General features: G+C 37.6%; 1 protein-coding gene across 4 annotated transcripts in view; it reads right to left on the minus strand.

Moving 5' to 3' along the window:
• LOC145468878 (nuclear factor 1 C-type-like) overlaps positions 1-16,166 on the minus strand; it is a 37,708-nt gene extending 21,542 nt beyond the window's left edge. The window contains exons 1-2 of one of the 4 annotated variants that reach the window (XM_081452584.1): positions 15,882-16,166; positions 283-823 (exon numbers count right to left, since the gene is read on the minus strand). In XM_081452584.1, the coding sequence (XP_081308710.1) occupies positions 283-709 (427 nt within the window). In that variant the 5' untranslated portion in view covers positions 710-823; positions 15,882-16,166. The other 3 variants (XM_081452583.1, XM_081452582.1, XM_081452581.1) reach the window with 3 other exon arrangements.
• Positions 16,167-16,436: the final 270 nt, after the last annotated feature.

Here is a 16,436-nt window from a genome sequence, read left to right on the forward strand (position 1 = left end):
TGGGAAACTAATTGCGGTCGATGGAACGCAAGAAAACAAACTACACAAACATAACAATTTCATTTCTGTAGAGTAATAAAATGATTAAATTACACACCCAAAGAACTTAAACAGTTTTCTGTTTTAATTATTAAAGAGAAACATAGCACCTCCAACTTGTTGATAGGAGACCGAGTTGCGCAAAATTTAACTCTGTAATTTTGGTGTGCTGGCATCTAGACACCTGATCAGATCTGCTGTAGACCTGGCAAACATGGAGATTTGTATGTGAACACTTCTTACCTCGATTACACATGAAGTTTGCTAGAAATAGATCCAGTTCTCGAACTGTCACCGTGATATGGTTAGGCAAAACACACAGAGTCTGACTCTGGCAATGCTGCGACTTGCCCAAACGCTCGCCGTCCGTGCTTTCCAAAGGAATGCCTCGGAACAAAATCACCATCACCAGATCTAATCTCCATACTTTGTCAGCTTGGCGAAGGCAGTCTATGCGCCTCATTTTCCCCTTCTGATCAGGGTTGGAAATGACGCAACGGCACGACGAGCCGGGTTTGTTTCCAACGACTGACATCACAAAGTCCTCCCTGCATTCTTGGCGAATGTCCTTTCGCAGCTTTGCCAAAAGCCTTGAAGCCCACTTTTGCTTCACTTCAGGGGCTTCAGCATCTAGCTCTTCTTTGCACCTTCTCTCCTCGTCAGGAGTCATTCGCACTTCATGCTTCTTGTAGTGCTTTCGCTTTCTTGCTTGCAAATTAAACCACGTATAGGCAAAAGCCTTTACATGAGGAAGCAAGGCTTCGATGAACGAGTGTATCTCGTCCTGGAAATCAAATAAACCGGGGTTAGTCATTTTAACGAAGTCGACTAGAGACGTACTCTCGCCGCTAACCATTGTGCCCTCCGCTTTACCCCGCTCACTGAGGCCCATCTGAAGACATGATAGAATTTTTTTCTCCAATCTACGCACACTGTTTACTTCGTGTCATGCGTGTCAAATACACAAACGGTTTGTCTATCACATACGGGCTAGCCAATCAGCACAGAGGCAGATGACAAAAGACAACAAAAGCTGTCAAGTGTTAACCATTGAAGAACTGAGGTTTCACGGCGCCACTTTGCGGAGAATTCAAACTTCAATCGGGTTAAATCGGACGCCATAGGATTTTCATGTAAACCGAGACGTGAAACCTTAAAAAAGCTTTCCGAAACTCGGGTCCTTCCCACGCCGACTTCCGTATTACGCTCCAAGACTACTCCACAACTAATTACAGGGTAATCGCAAATGATCGATAATATTTTCCACAGTGGCGCGAAACTGAAAGAATGCTTTGTGTTGTGGTCCAGCTGATTCACAACACTGCTTCCCGAATCAGCTAACCAAACCATCTACCTTACTTTCACTTGGTGATAAACTAGAAATATCGACAATTAAAGAGAAAGCGATCGGACGTTCGAAAACAATTGTTAGGGAAGATCGCTTGGAATTTGGTTCGACCACAACTTCCCAAAACAAGAGCTGAGCAAATTTTCCTCAAGTCTTTTGATGGACAGTTTTACACAGCTTGGCGCCGTGCGGTCGACACCGAGTCATATTGTGGTTGCATTTAGGACGTTTAAATTCGCTATCACTTATCAATGTGATCCGAGGGTTAAAAAGTTGGATTACTTTTTCTTTATCCAAGGGCGGATAGCTCACGAACTATCCGTGAAAAATCGAGAAAATTTGTGTGACAGTGTGTGACTGACAAAATAAGCATGTTTGAACAACTACACAGAATCTGAGAGAAGTTTTCATAACGTAACTTTTCGATCCTGAAAAATTAAAAAAGTGAAGTTAATGTTAATCGGAAATGACGTATCAATACACATCATGTACAATTCCCACAAACACAAAAAGATTCGAGATTGGTGTTGTCTCTTAACGAATTATCCCACGCCTGTTTTGAAAACACTTGTTGTCATTTTTAAGCCTAATCTATCCCATGTCAACAGGAACATTTCCTGATTGTTTAAATCACCGTCTTTTAAAATTTGATCGTGATTAGATCCGTAGCCCCCGATCGTGGGTATCCTATTGTCGTTTCTGTTTGACATGACACTGGAGTTCAGTGAGTGACACAAGCATCAATCAATATTTAATTAACATAATCGGCTCTTTGAATTCACTTCGATACTAAACTCTAAACTAAAGAAAATTACGTTGTGTATAGACTCGCTCCCAGCGATGGTAAACTCAATTCTCCTATAAAATCCATAAACGCAGCTCATGCAACCCTAATTGATTTTGCATACTTGGTGAACTCCAGCTTGCAAAACAATGAGAGACCTTTGAGGCGGCTTAAAGTTAATTGTTCTAATACCCTTATGCGTAAGAACAGCGCGTCACGTATCAGGTTCCCGCTCTCTCACTCAGGAAGTCATAGCCACACGTCTTGAGCTCGTGATTATGGGCGTATATAGATCAACAGCATAACCAAATTTGGCGCAAGGTGAAGCGGAACCCCTTATAAGGGCTGGTAAACATGTGCTGTACTAATGGGGTCACTTGATTACAAGTGAGAGCTGAGAGTAGTACGAATTATAGGGAGGAACGGATCACGGAAGTCGGGTTTAGAAAACAAACAGATTGTGTGGTTTTCAGAAAAAACATGTTCACAATCGTGACCAAATAAGGTGCAAGAGAGCCTAAGCCTTACTGTACCAAGTTATTTAACTTTTCTGTTGGCCACAATTAGCTAGGAAAATTTACCTACTTCTACCGCAAATGTTACTAAATTTGCTCATGCTTTTTCAAAGATCTAACTGATTTTAATGCAAAACATTGTTTATAAGATCGAGTAAAACTGATTTCTAACGCCTTTAACCACAAGTTAACCACACAAAGGAACAATAACCTTAGTTTTTGAAGGAAACACAACACAGTTAAACAGCTTGAATAGGTTTTAGGTCACTCAACAGGATGTGCATACGTGGGTGTGTCTTTGATTGAACAAAAGTAAAAGAATCCTTTTCATTTATATATGTCATTTCATTGTGTTTTTAAGGACATTTCAAACTTGACCGTAAACAGCATGAAAGCACCAGCACCAATGCACAGAACTTTTTGACTGTGTTTGCTCTTACTGAAACAATAACTCCACAAGAATCACTTAACACAATATGAATAGTGGTCGAGTATGACAAGAACCTTAACTATATTTTATTGTTTTGGTATGGCAAGGCCACAAAACCCAACAGTCTATTCTGAATTGAAATTTCATATAAAGTCATATAAACATACATAATTTTGACATGTTCCAAAGTGTTAAATTTGTTTTTCGGGCTGCTAGCTGTAGATTATTCATCGCAATGTATATGACTTTAGCAATCTTTGAGAGTTGAAATTTGTTTACAGTAGGAAAATTGCTAAAAGAAAAAGAGGTCTTATGTCAGTGCCATAATTGGAAGGAGTTTCTTTGGGTTATTGGAAATTTCTAATTATTATGGAGGAAGGATCTCAATAGCCAAAATTTTAAAGGACAGTATGGACCAAACCCTGTATTTCCAGAGAGAATAGGGTGTTTAAACTGAAAACCCTCAGTGGGAGGGATGTGGATATTTTCTGGAAATGATGCAATATACATGGAGGTGTCTGTAAGGAAAACTTCACAGTAAATAAAATTCGTTTGGACAAAATTTAACACTGATTGTATTATTACTAACTTACTTCTTACTATAGATTTTTTAATATTTGAATTTTGATATTTAATCTGTAGTTTCAACCTTGTTATATCTGGTAGGTAAAAGGTTCCAGAAAAGAAAAAAGCATGATAACAGTAAGGTTGCCATGATACCATCTTCAACATGTTGCCTTTAACTCATGCTACTAAGGTTTGTTGCAATCAAACTCAGTTTAATGCCATCAGTGAACACTATAAGAGATATTGTGAAATCTTCAGTAGTTGCCATGGCAATGCTAAAAGTAATAAAACATCCTATTTTATTCCTTGGTGGCTTAGAACTGGAAACATATACTTTTTAAAAAGTCTTTAAATTTTTTATGTATTTTGTCCATTTATTTCTTTTGTAAGACCAAAACTCCAAAACATTTGGAAATACAAGAGAGCCACCTAGAGGAAAAAAAGTTGGCTTTTGTGCATATGGGCAGATCCTTTTAAAACTTAATTTCACATAACATATTCGTTTTTACCTGTTCTTTACAAAAACTACTTGAAATAGATAGGTACACAGGTATTATTTCAATGCCTGATTGTCCAGAACTTGAGAAATTTTTAGGAGTTTATTTTTATTCTTTAAGTTATGTTGCAAGACTTGGCCCATCTTGTAACAAAAAGTTACCATGTACTAATAAAGTGAAAGAAAAATGTCCCCTTTTTGTTAACAAAAAGTACTGAAAGATGCCCTTGAAATGAAAAATCTTTGAAATTTGTTTAAAATATACTAAATTGATTTATAAGTAATTCTAATATTCTGTGAGAAAATATAACATGGCAACTTCATAGTAAATTAATATTACTGATCTCTCTACAAAGTGTACTGGAAAAATGGATTTAGTTCTATGAAAAGCTACAAACTTAGTTTCCTCATAGAAGATCATCCTTCTGCCTCCGTGGGCATTTGAAACAGAGGTCTAGTTGTCCTGAACAGGAACATTAACTCCAATTGTGATAAATACAGTCATCTCAAAAACTTTCTGTAAGAAATGCCCTTGAAATGAAAAATCTTTGAAATTTGTTGTTTTCATTATTATTTCTTACTAATCAATTCTATCTCTAAAATATATTATAACATAACTAAAGCAAAGCGTGCGCTCTGATTGGTTAATTTAGCATCTACTATTTGCCCATGGGTGTACACTGCTGACGTGTGTACTAATGTTCACAAAGCAAATCTTTTGACAGACATTGTTTCCAAAGTAATGGCTGACGTCCTTCTCCCAGAAATGCAAAACTGTCTTCACAGTTGTGTGAAGATGAAACTTTATCGAGTTATTGGTGTGCAGTCGGTTGTCATGAATGAATTTTTGCGCACTTGTTTTCTCTTGTCATGTAAGACTACATTTTTTTGTGATGTAGCTCAATAAAAGGACTTCTGTTGTTCCAATGTCTCAATGTTATGTTATAAAACAAATGGTAAATGCCATAGCGTGTACTATTGAGTTATGGATGCACTTGGGAGGTTTGCTAAGCACTCAAGAAGCTAGAGTCGCACGAGGCTATCGCCTCGTGCGACTCTTACGTTTCTTTCGTGCTCAGCAACCTCCCACGTGCATCCATAACTCAATAGTACACGCTATGGCATTTACCATTTGTTAACTAAATTGACTTAAAAGTAATTCTAATATTCTGTGAGAAAATATAACATGACGACTTCATAGTAAATTAATAGTACTGATCTCTCACAAAGTGTACTGGAAAATTGGATTTAGTTCTACGAAAAGCTACAAACTTAGTTTCCTCATAGAAGATCATCCTTCTGCCTCTGTGAGCATTTGAAACAGAGGTCTAGTTGTCCTGAACAGGAACATTAACTCCGATTGTGATAAATAAAGTCATCTCAAAAACTTTCTGTAAGAAATTCGAAAAAGAATCTTCACTCACCAACTGCTCAAGAGAAATGAAATATAGTCAGTTTGCAAAAATGATGAATTTGTCTGGGAAGAGAATAAGGGATATATTCTTGGTATGCAAGTGACATCGTTGTTTTCTTAAATCCAAAACTAAAGAGCCATCAAAGTTATTATCCTCATCAGGCATAAGAGGTGGTAAATTTATATCTGTTAACAACTTTTCAGATCAATGGCTTGCTTTGTCTGAACACAGGCACATTTTGAATTTCAGAGTTATGGAGGAGTGTGACATAAAGCTTTGAATGTGTTGTCAAAAAATATTTACTTATCTCATGATTTTAGCCTTTTAGAAGTTAAAATATTAGGAAAAGTGCTTATTTAAATGTTTGCTTGATAATCAGTCGCCTAGATGGCCAAAGTAAGTTCCAGATGCTTTTATACACTATTTTCCGGCCGCCATGTTGTGGAACCACGGAGGTACACTAATAAGGCGGCTCCATACTGTGCTCTAAATTTGTGCAAAATATTTTGGCAGATATTTGAAGTTTGGGAAAATGTACTGACGTAAGCCTTGGAGAAGTGTCTTCTTTATTTATCTCCTATAACATCATACTTTCTTGACTTCATACACTGAATGGTTTTTGAATTATTATTTAATTGTGTGACAGTGCAACCCAAGAATAGCTGATCACATTGTGCCACCTCAGAAAACAAAGATACATATGGATGGTAAATGGTAAATGTAAGATTTTGAAAGGTAGTGAGCCCGAGACATTTCAAGACCAAGACAGCAAAGTATTTTAAGTATGAACATAAGACTTTCATATGTGGGTTTCACCATGACTTATTAAATAAATTGTGGCTTTGTTAGTTTCTTGATTCCCCCTTTAGCCTTTTGGTCAACTTATGTGAACTAGCTGGAACTGGAAATTCCATAATAACACTATGTTATGATATCCTAGAACATGCTAGTTTTTTAGCTACCACCAAAATGACATGGCAGTAAGTTTTGTGGAGATATTTGGAGAATTGCTCTGACATTTGAAAGGTGCATTATTAAAATTCAATATCAAGTGACAACACACAACCAAATGACACAGGTACAGGCCTGGTGACACAGACAGTCTATAAGGAGTCCAGCACACTAACCATTTAACTGCTACACAACAGAGTTAAGTGGCAATTTGTTAAAGCACTAAAATCTCACAATTTGGTAAACAAATGGTTTTTTCAAAGTGAAAAGAAACTGAAAAAATTATCATAAATTTATGACACTGCTGCTGATTTCCTCTCAAGCCTATTAGCCTACAAAATGCTACTATGATGAAATTTGCATCTGTCCTATCCAAATCATCTTTTAACATCAGTGAGTAGCATGTAGGAGAAGAAAAATGCTGTTTACTATTTTAATGTTTTGGAAAATTTTCGGAAACGTTTGTGTGGCCCTTGGACAATTTTTAGAGAATCTTCAGAAATCTTAGGATGGTGGTTTGAAAATTATCAAAAACGTTGCTATCAGTATGTTTATATAATAAACAAAATAACATGGTTCTTTGTAGATTTTAAGTGGTAGTGGCATTTTCTAGAATAAAAATATTATTCACCATTGAAATGGGAGCATATCAAAATGAAGTCTTTTATCCTAGCAGCCTACATAGGGCATGGTGCTTAACTCAAATTTCAGAAGATTGAAGAAGTTAGGAGTATTGCTACTGCCCTTGGATGGGTTAAATGGCTGCTAAGGAGAGATACTTGGTTTCCCCGAAAGTCAATCATCCAGGAAAGAGAAAACCCCAAAAGCAAACCAACAAGTCCTCCAGGCATGGGTGTTGAGCTGAGAGCTAATTCCTCACTTACATTAAAAGGTTAATAAGAAACTGAAAGCATTCTGGATACACAAAACTTGAAAGATTGTGATGTTACTATTAGGTGAAAGGCAATGGCAAGGTTAGTGGCAGATAGGGTCACTGGTAACACCAAACATCACCACTATGATTGGGAACTGAAATGACTGCATAATTTACACAAAGAGTGCTGCAGTGCATTTAACAATGGAGGTGAGAGGTTACAAGATCAACAGTCTTCTAATTTAAGTGTATGCAGATAGCCAGGAGCAGTGAGAATGCATGCAACAAGGATCACATTACAAATAGGAGAGGGAGATAGAGGATGCTGATGAGTTCCTCATTTCTTTCATTCAGTCAGTTATCAAGGTAATTCCCCTGAAATAAAACTGTACATAGATTTTTGTTCAAACTTTGTCCAATGAATATTTATCATATGAGAACTTTAATTAAAAAATTGAAAACAGGGGTGCCCACGCTCGCTAAGGAGCAGTGAGGCATTGAAAATGTCCCATTTTAGCGTTATTTAATGCTCATTACAAGAATGCATTCCAAGTTATTGTAAACTCTTTGTGAGACCAGACTCATGAAAACACGCCTCAAACTTAAGTCAATACTTGCGTTGGACACAAATAAACTTTTTAAGTTTGATTTTGACAGACAGCTGAATCCTTGTTAAAATATTGGAACCAAATTGCTTGCCACGGCTATCGAACTGCATAATAGAAAAGACTACAGTGCAACTGCTATTTTCCTTATTTGTTCAATTTTCAACAATAGAAATCAGATCAGTCTTTTCTCACGCAAAGCTAATGATTAGTTGATTAAAATGACTGGAAAGAAATTTGGGGTGACCCGAGCTTGTTAGTGAGCTATAGCCATTTTTCAACTGACAGAACTCAATATCAAGGCAAATCCGCCATGTCTTCAATGTGTGCGTGCATGAACGCACGCTAATGATGTCATAAATTATGTGCAGTAAGGATGCCCAATGCAATACTAGGGAATGACCTTAAGTACACTGTACGTAAGTAAGTGATAGGGGAAGGGAAAAGGAAAACATCTTAATCAACTAAAACATGGAGTTCCTTGTAATGTCTGACAAAGCTACATTGTATGGAGCACAAAAGGCATTGGAATGAAAACCAACATCAAGATTCCCCCTCTCAAACAAGACAACGGTTACCAGTAGGTCGCTTGTATTGGTAACTGAAATGTGGAAGATGACTAAGAGCAAATAAAAGAAATAATAGATGATTGGATGTATTCCAGTTTAAAAACTGAATATCAAATTTTGATAAGGATGCCATGATGAGATGGCCTATACAAGGGAGCAAAAGAATCATTAATTAATAAAAGGGCAATGCAGGACAACAGAGTTATAATTGAGGACAGCATTGACACCAGATTGGACATGAAATTCAGAGAGAGGTCTGGTGAATGCATCAGGGGGCATGTGTTTGAATGAGAATTGAGGGCAAAGAACACTAGGGAGACTACAGACTATGTGGAGGAAGACAGTGGAAGGAGGGAGAGACATGGAGCCAGAATGTTGCAGCAACCTAACATGTGCCTTTTGGTACAAAAAGAGATGATGCTGATGATGATGATGATGAGCACTTGAGTTATTAGAAGCAATGTTTCACACAAATTTTTACTTTCAGTATGGAGGCACCCTTAATTGGTGCCCTATGGAGGGTCAGCTTAGCATTGTCAGGTAGCCAGAAACTAACAGGAACATGTGGAATTGTGTACATTGATATGAAAGCAGGAAGCCATCTTTCACAGGCAAGAGCTAGTATACATGGACCTTCACAGTTTCTCCTTTTAAAACTGGACTTTTCAGATACAGCTCAAATGAATAGTCATCTCTATAATTAAGAGATTTCTCATGAGGCAGAACAGCTCAGATTAAGATTACTTGAAAGGCAGAACAGAAAGCTTAACTTTAATGCCGATGATGTTTCCAATTGCAACGAAATAAAGAAGAAATGGGTGGTGATCGCATCCTTTGTTGATTTTAAAGGACGCGAAGTCCAGTTACTTAGGAAAGGATTAAATTACACTCTCACCCCTGACACAATACCTTGAAAACAAATCAGCATCGCTCAAGCAAAGCAGTGCAAGACTACCAGCTGCAGCTAAGGAGGAAATCAGTTGTAGTGAGCCATATCCTTACAAACACTCAGCCTACCAGAACGAGTGACATAACCAAAGAAGAGTGGTGAGTGCTGAAAGACCAGAAGAATAAGAACACGCTCATTGTTCCTGCCGTCAAGGGTAATCCTGTCGTGGTGATGAACAAGTCCAATTACCAGGAGAAAATCAAGTCAATGCTCCAAGACTGGAGGACTTGCCAGCCAATTACAGACAAATGACAGAACTTCACTACAAAAACTGCATTGGACCTACTGTGGAAACTGAAAAACCTTAAGGACTCTGGCAACCTTTCTGAGGAGGAGTACAAAAAACTTCGAGTTTCTGATCCAAACCCTGCATCTTTTTATGGCCTTCCAAAAGTTCATAGGATGGAGCCTTGTATCCTTTGTTGTTGTGTCTCTTTTCACTTCCATTCCTGTAAGGTTGGCGAATGATGTTCTAAAGACAAAACTCCAACAGTCTGATGGATGGAAAGAAACAGCTACCCTCACTGAGGTGCACGTTAGAGACTTGCTAGAGTTTGTACTGGGAAATAGCTATTTCTCACTTATCAGGGGATGCACTACCAGCAAGTATTTGGTTGTTCAATGGGGTCACCAGTCAGTGCAGTGATCGTGGATCTTGTCATGGCCAACATAGAGGCACGGGGCTTGTCTACCTCTCCAGTTGCTCCTCGCTGGTGGTGGAGGTATGTGGACAACTCCAACTATATTTGAAGAAAACAGAAGCAGAACGTTTCCACCAGCATCTAAACTCTTTTGACAGTAACATCCAGTTCACAATATAGCATGCATGCCAGACTGACAAGGGTCACAGTTTTTCTTTTTTGACTCCCAAATAACCATGTTGGGGGATGGTTCTGTAGAGATTGATGCTTACTAAAAAGCAACCCACACCAACAAGTATCTGGATTTTGCGTCTCACAATCCAGCACAACATAAGGAAGCTGTGGTGAGAACACTCCTCAACAGAGCTAACCTCCTCTCTTCACGCCTGAACTAAGAACGAATGAGCAGGAACACATTTTAAGCAATTTAAAAGCAAATGGCTACCCTGGTAGTCTGTTGAGGAAGTGCCTAAGCAAAAAGACAAAACAGAGAGAGTCACAGGAGATGCCGCTGGGGTTTGTGGTCCTTTGCTATGTAAAGGGTGCGTCAGATCACGTGCGCTGTGTCCTCCAGATATTTTGCGTTCTGCCAGCCTTAAGGCCAGTGAGAACATAGGCACAGATATTTAAGAAGCCTTAAGACAAACCAACAATCAACCAAGTTTAAGGGATTGCAACAAAGTGAGCTGGCACGACTGTGCATTCACATACGTTGGGTCTTGGAGCTTACACGGGGCCAAGCATGAACCAGGTCGTGCAAGCAATAGCAAATCAGCAATTAAACAGCATGCTGAGTCCATGGATCACATCCACCCACAAAGATGCCCAGATCCTCAACTACCACAAGAGGCTTTACTTGGAGTCATCGCAATCAATTTGGACAGTGCCATCTTCAACAAGTGGATTTTTTTTATTTGCCACATAAACGAAAATAAAATTAGAGTACAATGATTAAGAGGATAGAGGATACTGCTCCCTCAAGTCCACTTACCATCAATAAAACAACAGGAGGCGGGGTTGTATCGCAAGCAAGAACAAACCTTGATATTGTAATTCTGATGAGGTGTCAGAGGCCACCAAAAATTCAGAAAAAAACAGCAACAAATTGTTTAACAAAAAAGAAATGTCTTAGAGAATGGCTTGGACATTATCATTATCAAGAATAAAAATTGATGAATGTCAAAGTTGTTAAAAGAGTTGAGTTATGAATATCATTAGGTGGCATTCCTGTGTGCATGATAATTATGCTAATGGATAGCTTTGCCCAGCTATCGCAGACAGTTTTTTTATCCTCAAAAAGTGCCGGAATAAACTAGACTGCCTTGTTTACGAAATGTTGTTTATACAAGATCTCAATTAAACCATCATTGAATGTGCAATCGGACTTGATTCGTGCAAAGCCATTCTATTAGCATAATTATCACGCACACAGGAATGCCACCTAATGATATTCATAACTCAAATCTTTTAACAACTTTGACATTCATTGATTTTTTTCTTGATAATGATGTTGGATACATGGAAACATCCAATAACGTTACTCCTTATATTTCTTGTTAAATGCTTTAACAAGTAACTGACCATTTGAACAATTAACTGTTTTAAGGAATTTGAGCCCAATGCAGTGAATACTTTTTGTGTGACACGGGCTTAAAAACTCAAAATTTTACAAAGATTGTATGACCAGACTTTGAAATCCAATTTTTAATGAATATCTATACACCAAAATTAGAAGATTAGTTTCACAAGCTCTTTAAATTTTTGTAGTCAATTTGTGTCTAGTGTGATGCCTTCTCTATGCATATTAATGAGGAAAAATGTAAACAATGATGTCGGCAAAGATTCGCCTATACATCAGACATGAAAGACCATGTCTGACCACATTCCAAACATCGAGAAGAGAGTTGAAAATGTGATGAAGAATAACTTTGACAGGCTTCAAGGTGTTTGGAAATGTGGTCAAATACTGTCTCGAGTGTTAAATAAATCTTCTCAATTAAATCTAAAACTAACAAGAAACAAGGAGAAATAAAATTAAAATCGGATCATGTGCACTGAAGGGATCCCCAGTCGAGAGTCGATTGATATTCTCGATCAACATCTTGATCGGTACTTGATCAACATCCCGATTGATAGTCAGTGGAAACTCAATTGACACCTGATCAACAGCTGATCAATAGTCGGCTGAGTGTCGACCGACTCATATGCATGGAGTGAAAATTAGCTGACTGTCAATCGAGGTGTCGATGGAGAGTCAACCAAGGTGTCAATGGAGTGTCAACCACAGTGTCAATGGAGTGTCAACTGAGTATCAATCGATTATTGATCATGTTGATTAAGGGTCAATCGAGGGTATTGATCAACACTCAACCTCAGATGCCTGTAGTACACATGATCCAAAAAATCTATGCTACCTAATTAAGGTGGCCGAACACAGTTTCGTGCAGGCTTTTGCTGATGCAATTCAGCGCGCGCACAAGGATTGCAAAACACAAACGTGCCGTCAATAGAGTGATCATTTTATTTACTCAACACCCGCAGTATCTGCTATTTTTCTCTATAATTGAACTCAGCTTATTGATGGCTTTAGTCTTGCATTACAAAGATATGTTAGAAAAGGTAACAATGCAAAGAACCCAGCAATTCTCAGCTTTTTCTTTCTTACCGAAAGAACCCAGTTAAATGCAGCGCGTGCGTAGTAAGTCAAAAACTTGCGATTGAATGACAATTGCACTCTCGGAAATATGCCTGTTTCTCGAGAACCACTCATTAGAATTTCACGAAATTTGGCACGAAAATACTTTAGGAAATAAGTAACTGAAGTATCGAAAATAATTGAACTTTGACAAAGGAAATTCTAGATATTCCAGTGAACCTTCAACAAGGGATAATTAAAGATCTCTCTGTTAAAGTTTTAGCAAAATAGTGTTAACTTGTGAGAATCGTTACAAGCTTGTTGCATGCAAATTATAAAGAAAATCTAATCACTAGATTTTCTGCAAATAAACAAAACTGATTTTAAAGGCCTGTTTATGTTTATTCATGTTGCCATGGCAATGGCACATACATCAGCTCAACCATCAAAAAACCAAAGTTTGTGTTGTTAACTAGTTTGCTGCCATTTTTGATGACTGAGGGATCAAGGGTTTTAGAGAAAAAGGTGAATGAAACACAGGTATCAAAAACTGTGTTCAGCCACCTTAAGATCAGATATCCAACCACCATCATGGTCATTTCTTTTGTTTAAACTTGATGAATTATTAATGAGTTTGAGAAGTTACATTCAGATGAGAAGGCAGATTTCAGATAGAGAATGTCACTTTTGTAATGGGAAGGGGTGCTTATTAGAGTGGGTGCACTTATCAACAAGGAGCATTGACCAGAAAGAGGGCATGTATTGGAAGTAGGGTACTAAATCAAATCAGTACCATGGTAACTTGAGCCGTTCCTACATAATACAACCTTCCAAAATCTCTTGACAGCAGCAACTGAAGAAATCCTGGGTCTTGGTTACAAGAATGGTTTGGATCTTTTAAATTTGATATACAGTATTAAAAGAAATAAAACCTTTTGCCTTTAAATTATTCTCCTGAGGCAGTGAGGAAATCTTTTCATGCTTTAATTGCTTGCAATCAATAGTTTAGTAAAAGTAAAATAAAAGCAGCTGACGATTGTATGATGCTAGGTGAAGAATTTGTTTGCTTAAAAAAACCTTGGGGGTTTCTATTTATTAGCTACTTAATCCTTCTAGCCTGTAAAGGATCAAATCTTTTTTAATAACTGAAAGGAACAACAAACTTGTTGGTCATGTACTGCTGAGTGCATACTGGTATTGGCAGTTGTCAAGACTTGAGAAGTGCAGGTACACCTGTAAGGCAATGTAGCCTAAGCTAGAAATTTTCCTGTCTTCTTTGTGATGCACTTGTAGGTGTTTACTTTTCAGTTTGCTTTAGTGTCTTAACTGATGGTGTTTAAAAATATTTTCAACTTGGGAAAAGTTAGCTTTGAATTTCAATCCCATGACAATTTCAAAACAGAAGTAAAACAATCATTACCATTACAATCTGATCAAAATCACAGTACATCATTTACACTCAGCGAATCACTGCATGGTCAAGGGTGATCCTCTTGCAATGCATTACGCATTCTTGCTACGACTGCGCATCACCTTCATGCACAATTAGCACACCTTTTTGATTCAGAACAATGGACTTCAACCTTAATGGCCAAACTCACTTGGGGGAAAATAATAATTTGTCTTCACTTGGTAGCTGTCACTAGCACCTTCCATGAAATCTTCAGTAAACAGACATTTTTGATTGATAAAGTAATCCATAATTTTATCATCATTAATTTTTTTTTCTTTTATCCACATTCTGCCCCACCCACAATTCAAATCTTTTAGCAGGAATAATAATTATAAGTAATGCCCTTGATCTATCATCACTTATAAGCAAAAATAATATTGTGATGTAATTTTATTTCATATTTTGGAATAGTTACATTTTGTGATGAAGGAAATTCAACTTTAAATTTGGACAAGAAGAAAGAACTGTTGCTCACTTAGGCTCTCTGGAGTACTGAAAAGAACCCTGTTGGCCATTAAAATCAAGCAAATTCTTGCACAAAATTCTTTCAGCCCAGGGTCCATACATTATAGATAACCTCTGTTTAGATGGAAAAATTGTTTGCATTCTTAACTGACTAGACAGATTGAATTTCCTGTTTCCTCTGAATTGGTTGCCTTTTTTCTGGGTGGCAATGTGGAAAAATCTGGAACTAACCGAACAATAAACCTTTTCATTTTAGTTAAATTTCAAAAGTTAATTTTCAATAAGCAAGGATTACTTGTAATACTTCTTGATTACATATTTTTGTGCTATCATTTTACAGCATAGCAGAAAATTCTCAGTGTGGTATGTTTAACACCTTGAGAAAGTCCTTGTCGATCTTTGCCTACTGCTGCTTTTTATCAAATTATTTTTATAGGTACATTTTGCTAAATAAATTCATTAATGTGCATGACTCAAACTTCTGCTCCCTTTTTTTAGAGTAAAGGATCTTATTACCCTTAAGCCAGGCAGGAAATCAGTATTTATTTTGAAGCGTGGCCCAAAATGGTAGGATTTTTCCCAAAAAACCAAATAATTTTACTAACCAGGGAACTCTCACATTAAAAATCCTTTGCCAAACAACAACTTTTTCTTTCTGTATGTGCAAACGATCAGCTTATAAAAAAATCTACTCCAACTCTTAAAATTATACGACCTTTACTTCATGTTTTTGTAATAATTAGCCAAATTTCTAAAATATTCAAAATTTGCAAATGCCCAACCGAGGTATGTATTCTTTCACATGTGTATTTTTCATCTGTAAAAGCACTTTTACCATATCTGAAGAGTTGAACTATTTTTGCAATTTGTCGAAGCGACTTACAAAATTTTCATAGTCACGAAACGAGCAGGTTTTGTTGTTGTGAGCTTATATCCCTTTTCAAAAGAGATCTATGTCGGGATGTTTGATGTGATGAAAATGAAGTTGATATATTTGCTCAAAGCAGGCGAACGACGCATAAACTGAAACAATTTTCCCTGTTGTCCCATAGGAATGCAGTAACTACTATTTAAGAAGACTGAATAAAAATCATTACGTTCAACAAGGCAAGCTACATGTACACAATAAACAAAATCTCTCTCACCTAAGCACTCCCTTGATGGATCTGGTCTCAGGTCTGACCCGCCAACAGAAAAGACCTGTCGAAATGTCCTCAGGAGTGCCGTGGAGTAGTTTGCCTCTGCGAATACCAGGTAAGGCAACCATAATGCGCCTTGTCATGACTGCCCTTCGAGGCTTCCAGTTGGGTAGCTTCTACGTGTTGCTCTATAAACAGTTTCCTCGCCCTTTGGAAGAAAATCAAAATTTCATCTAACAGTCTTCAAGTCTATGGCCATTTGCCAAGAGACTCGAGAAACAGTCTAACTATACAAAATTGTCCCTTACCGGGGTGGGCATGGGGTATCACTTGTCGTTGACAGTTATTACCCAATGTGGAAATTACAGTTTTCTGAAATTTTCTGCAGCTTTTGCCGCAACATAACTCCGTTTTGAAATGCAAGACCTGAAACGATTTCAAAAGGAAAATTGTGAGATGTTTTCAAGACAAGAAATTATGAACCCAGGAGGGGAGGTGAGGGGAAACTGATATTGCATATCTTGGAAGCTCTCCAAACGGCCCCAAGAAAGGGTGCTAATA

Source organism: Orbicella franksi, chromosome 14 (genome assembly GCF_964199315.1).
Source record: "Orbicella franksi chromosome 14, jaOrbFran1.1, whole genome shotgun sequence".
NCBI lineage: Eukaryota > Metazoa > Cnidaria > Anthozoa > Scleractinia > Merulinidae > Orbicella > Orbicella franksi.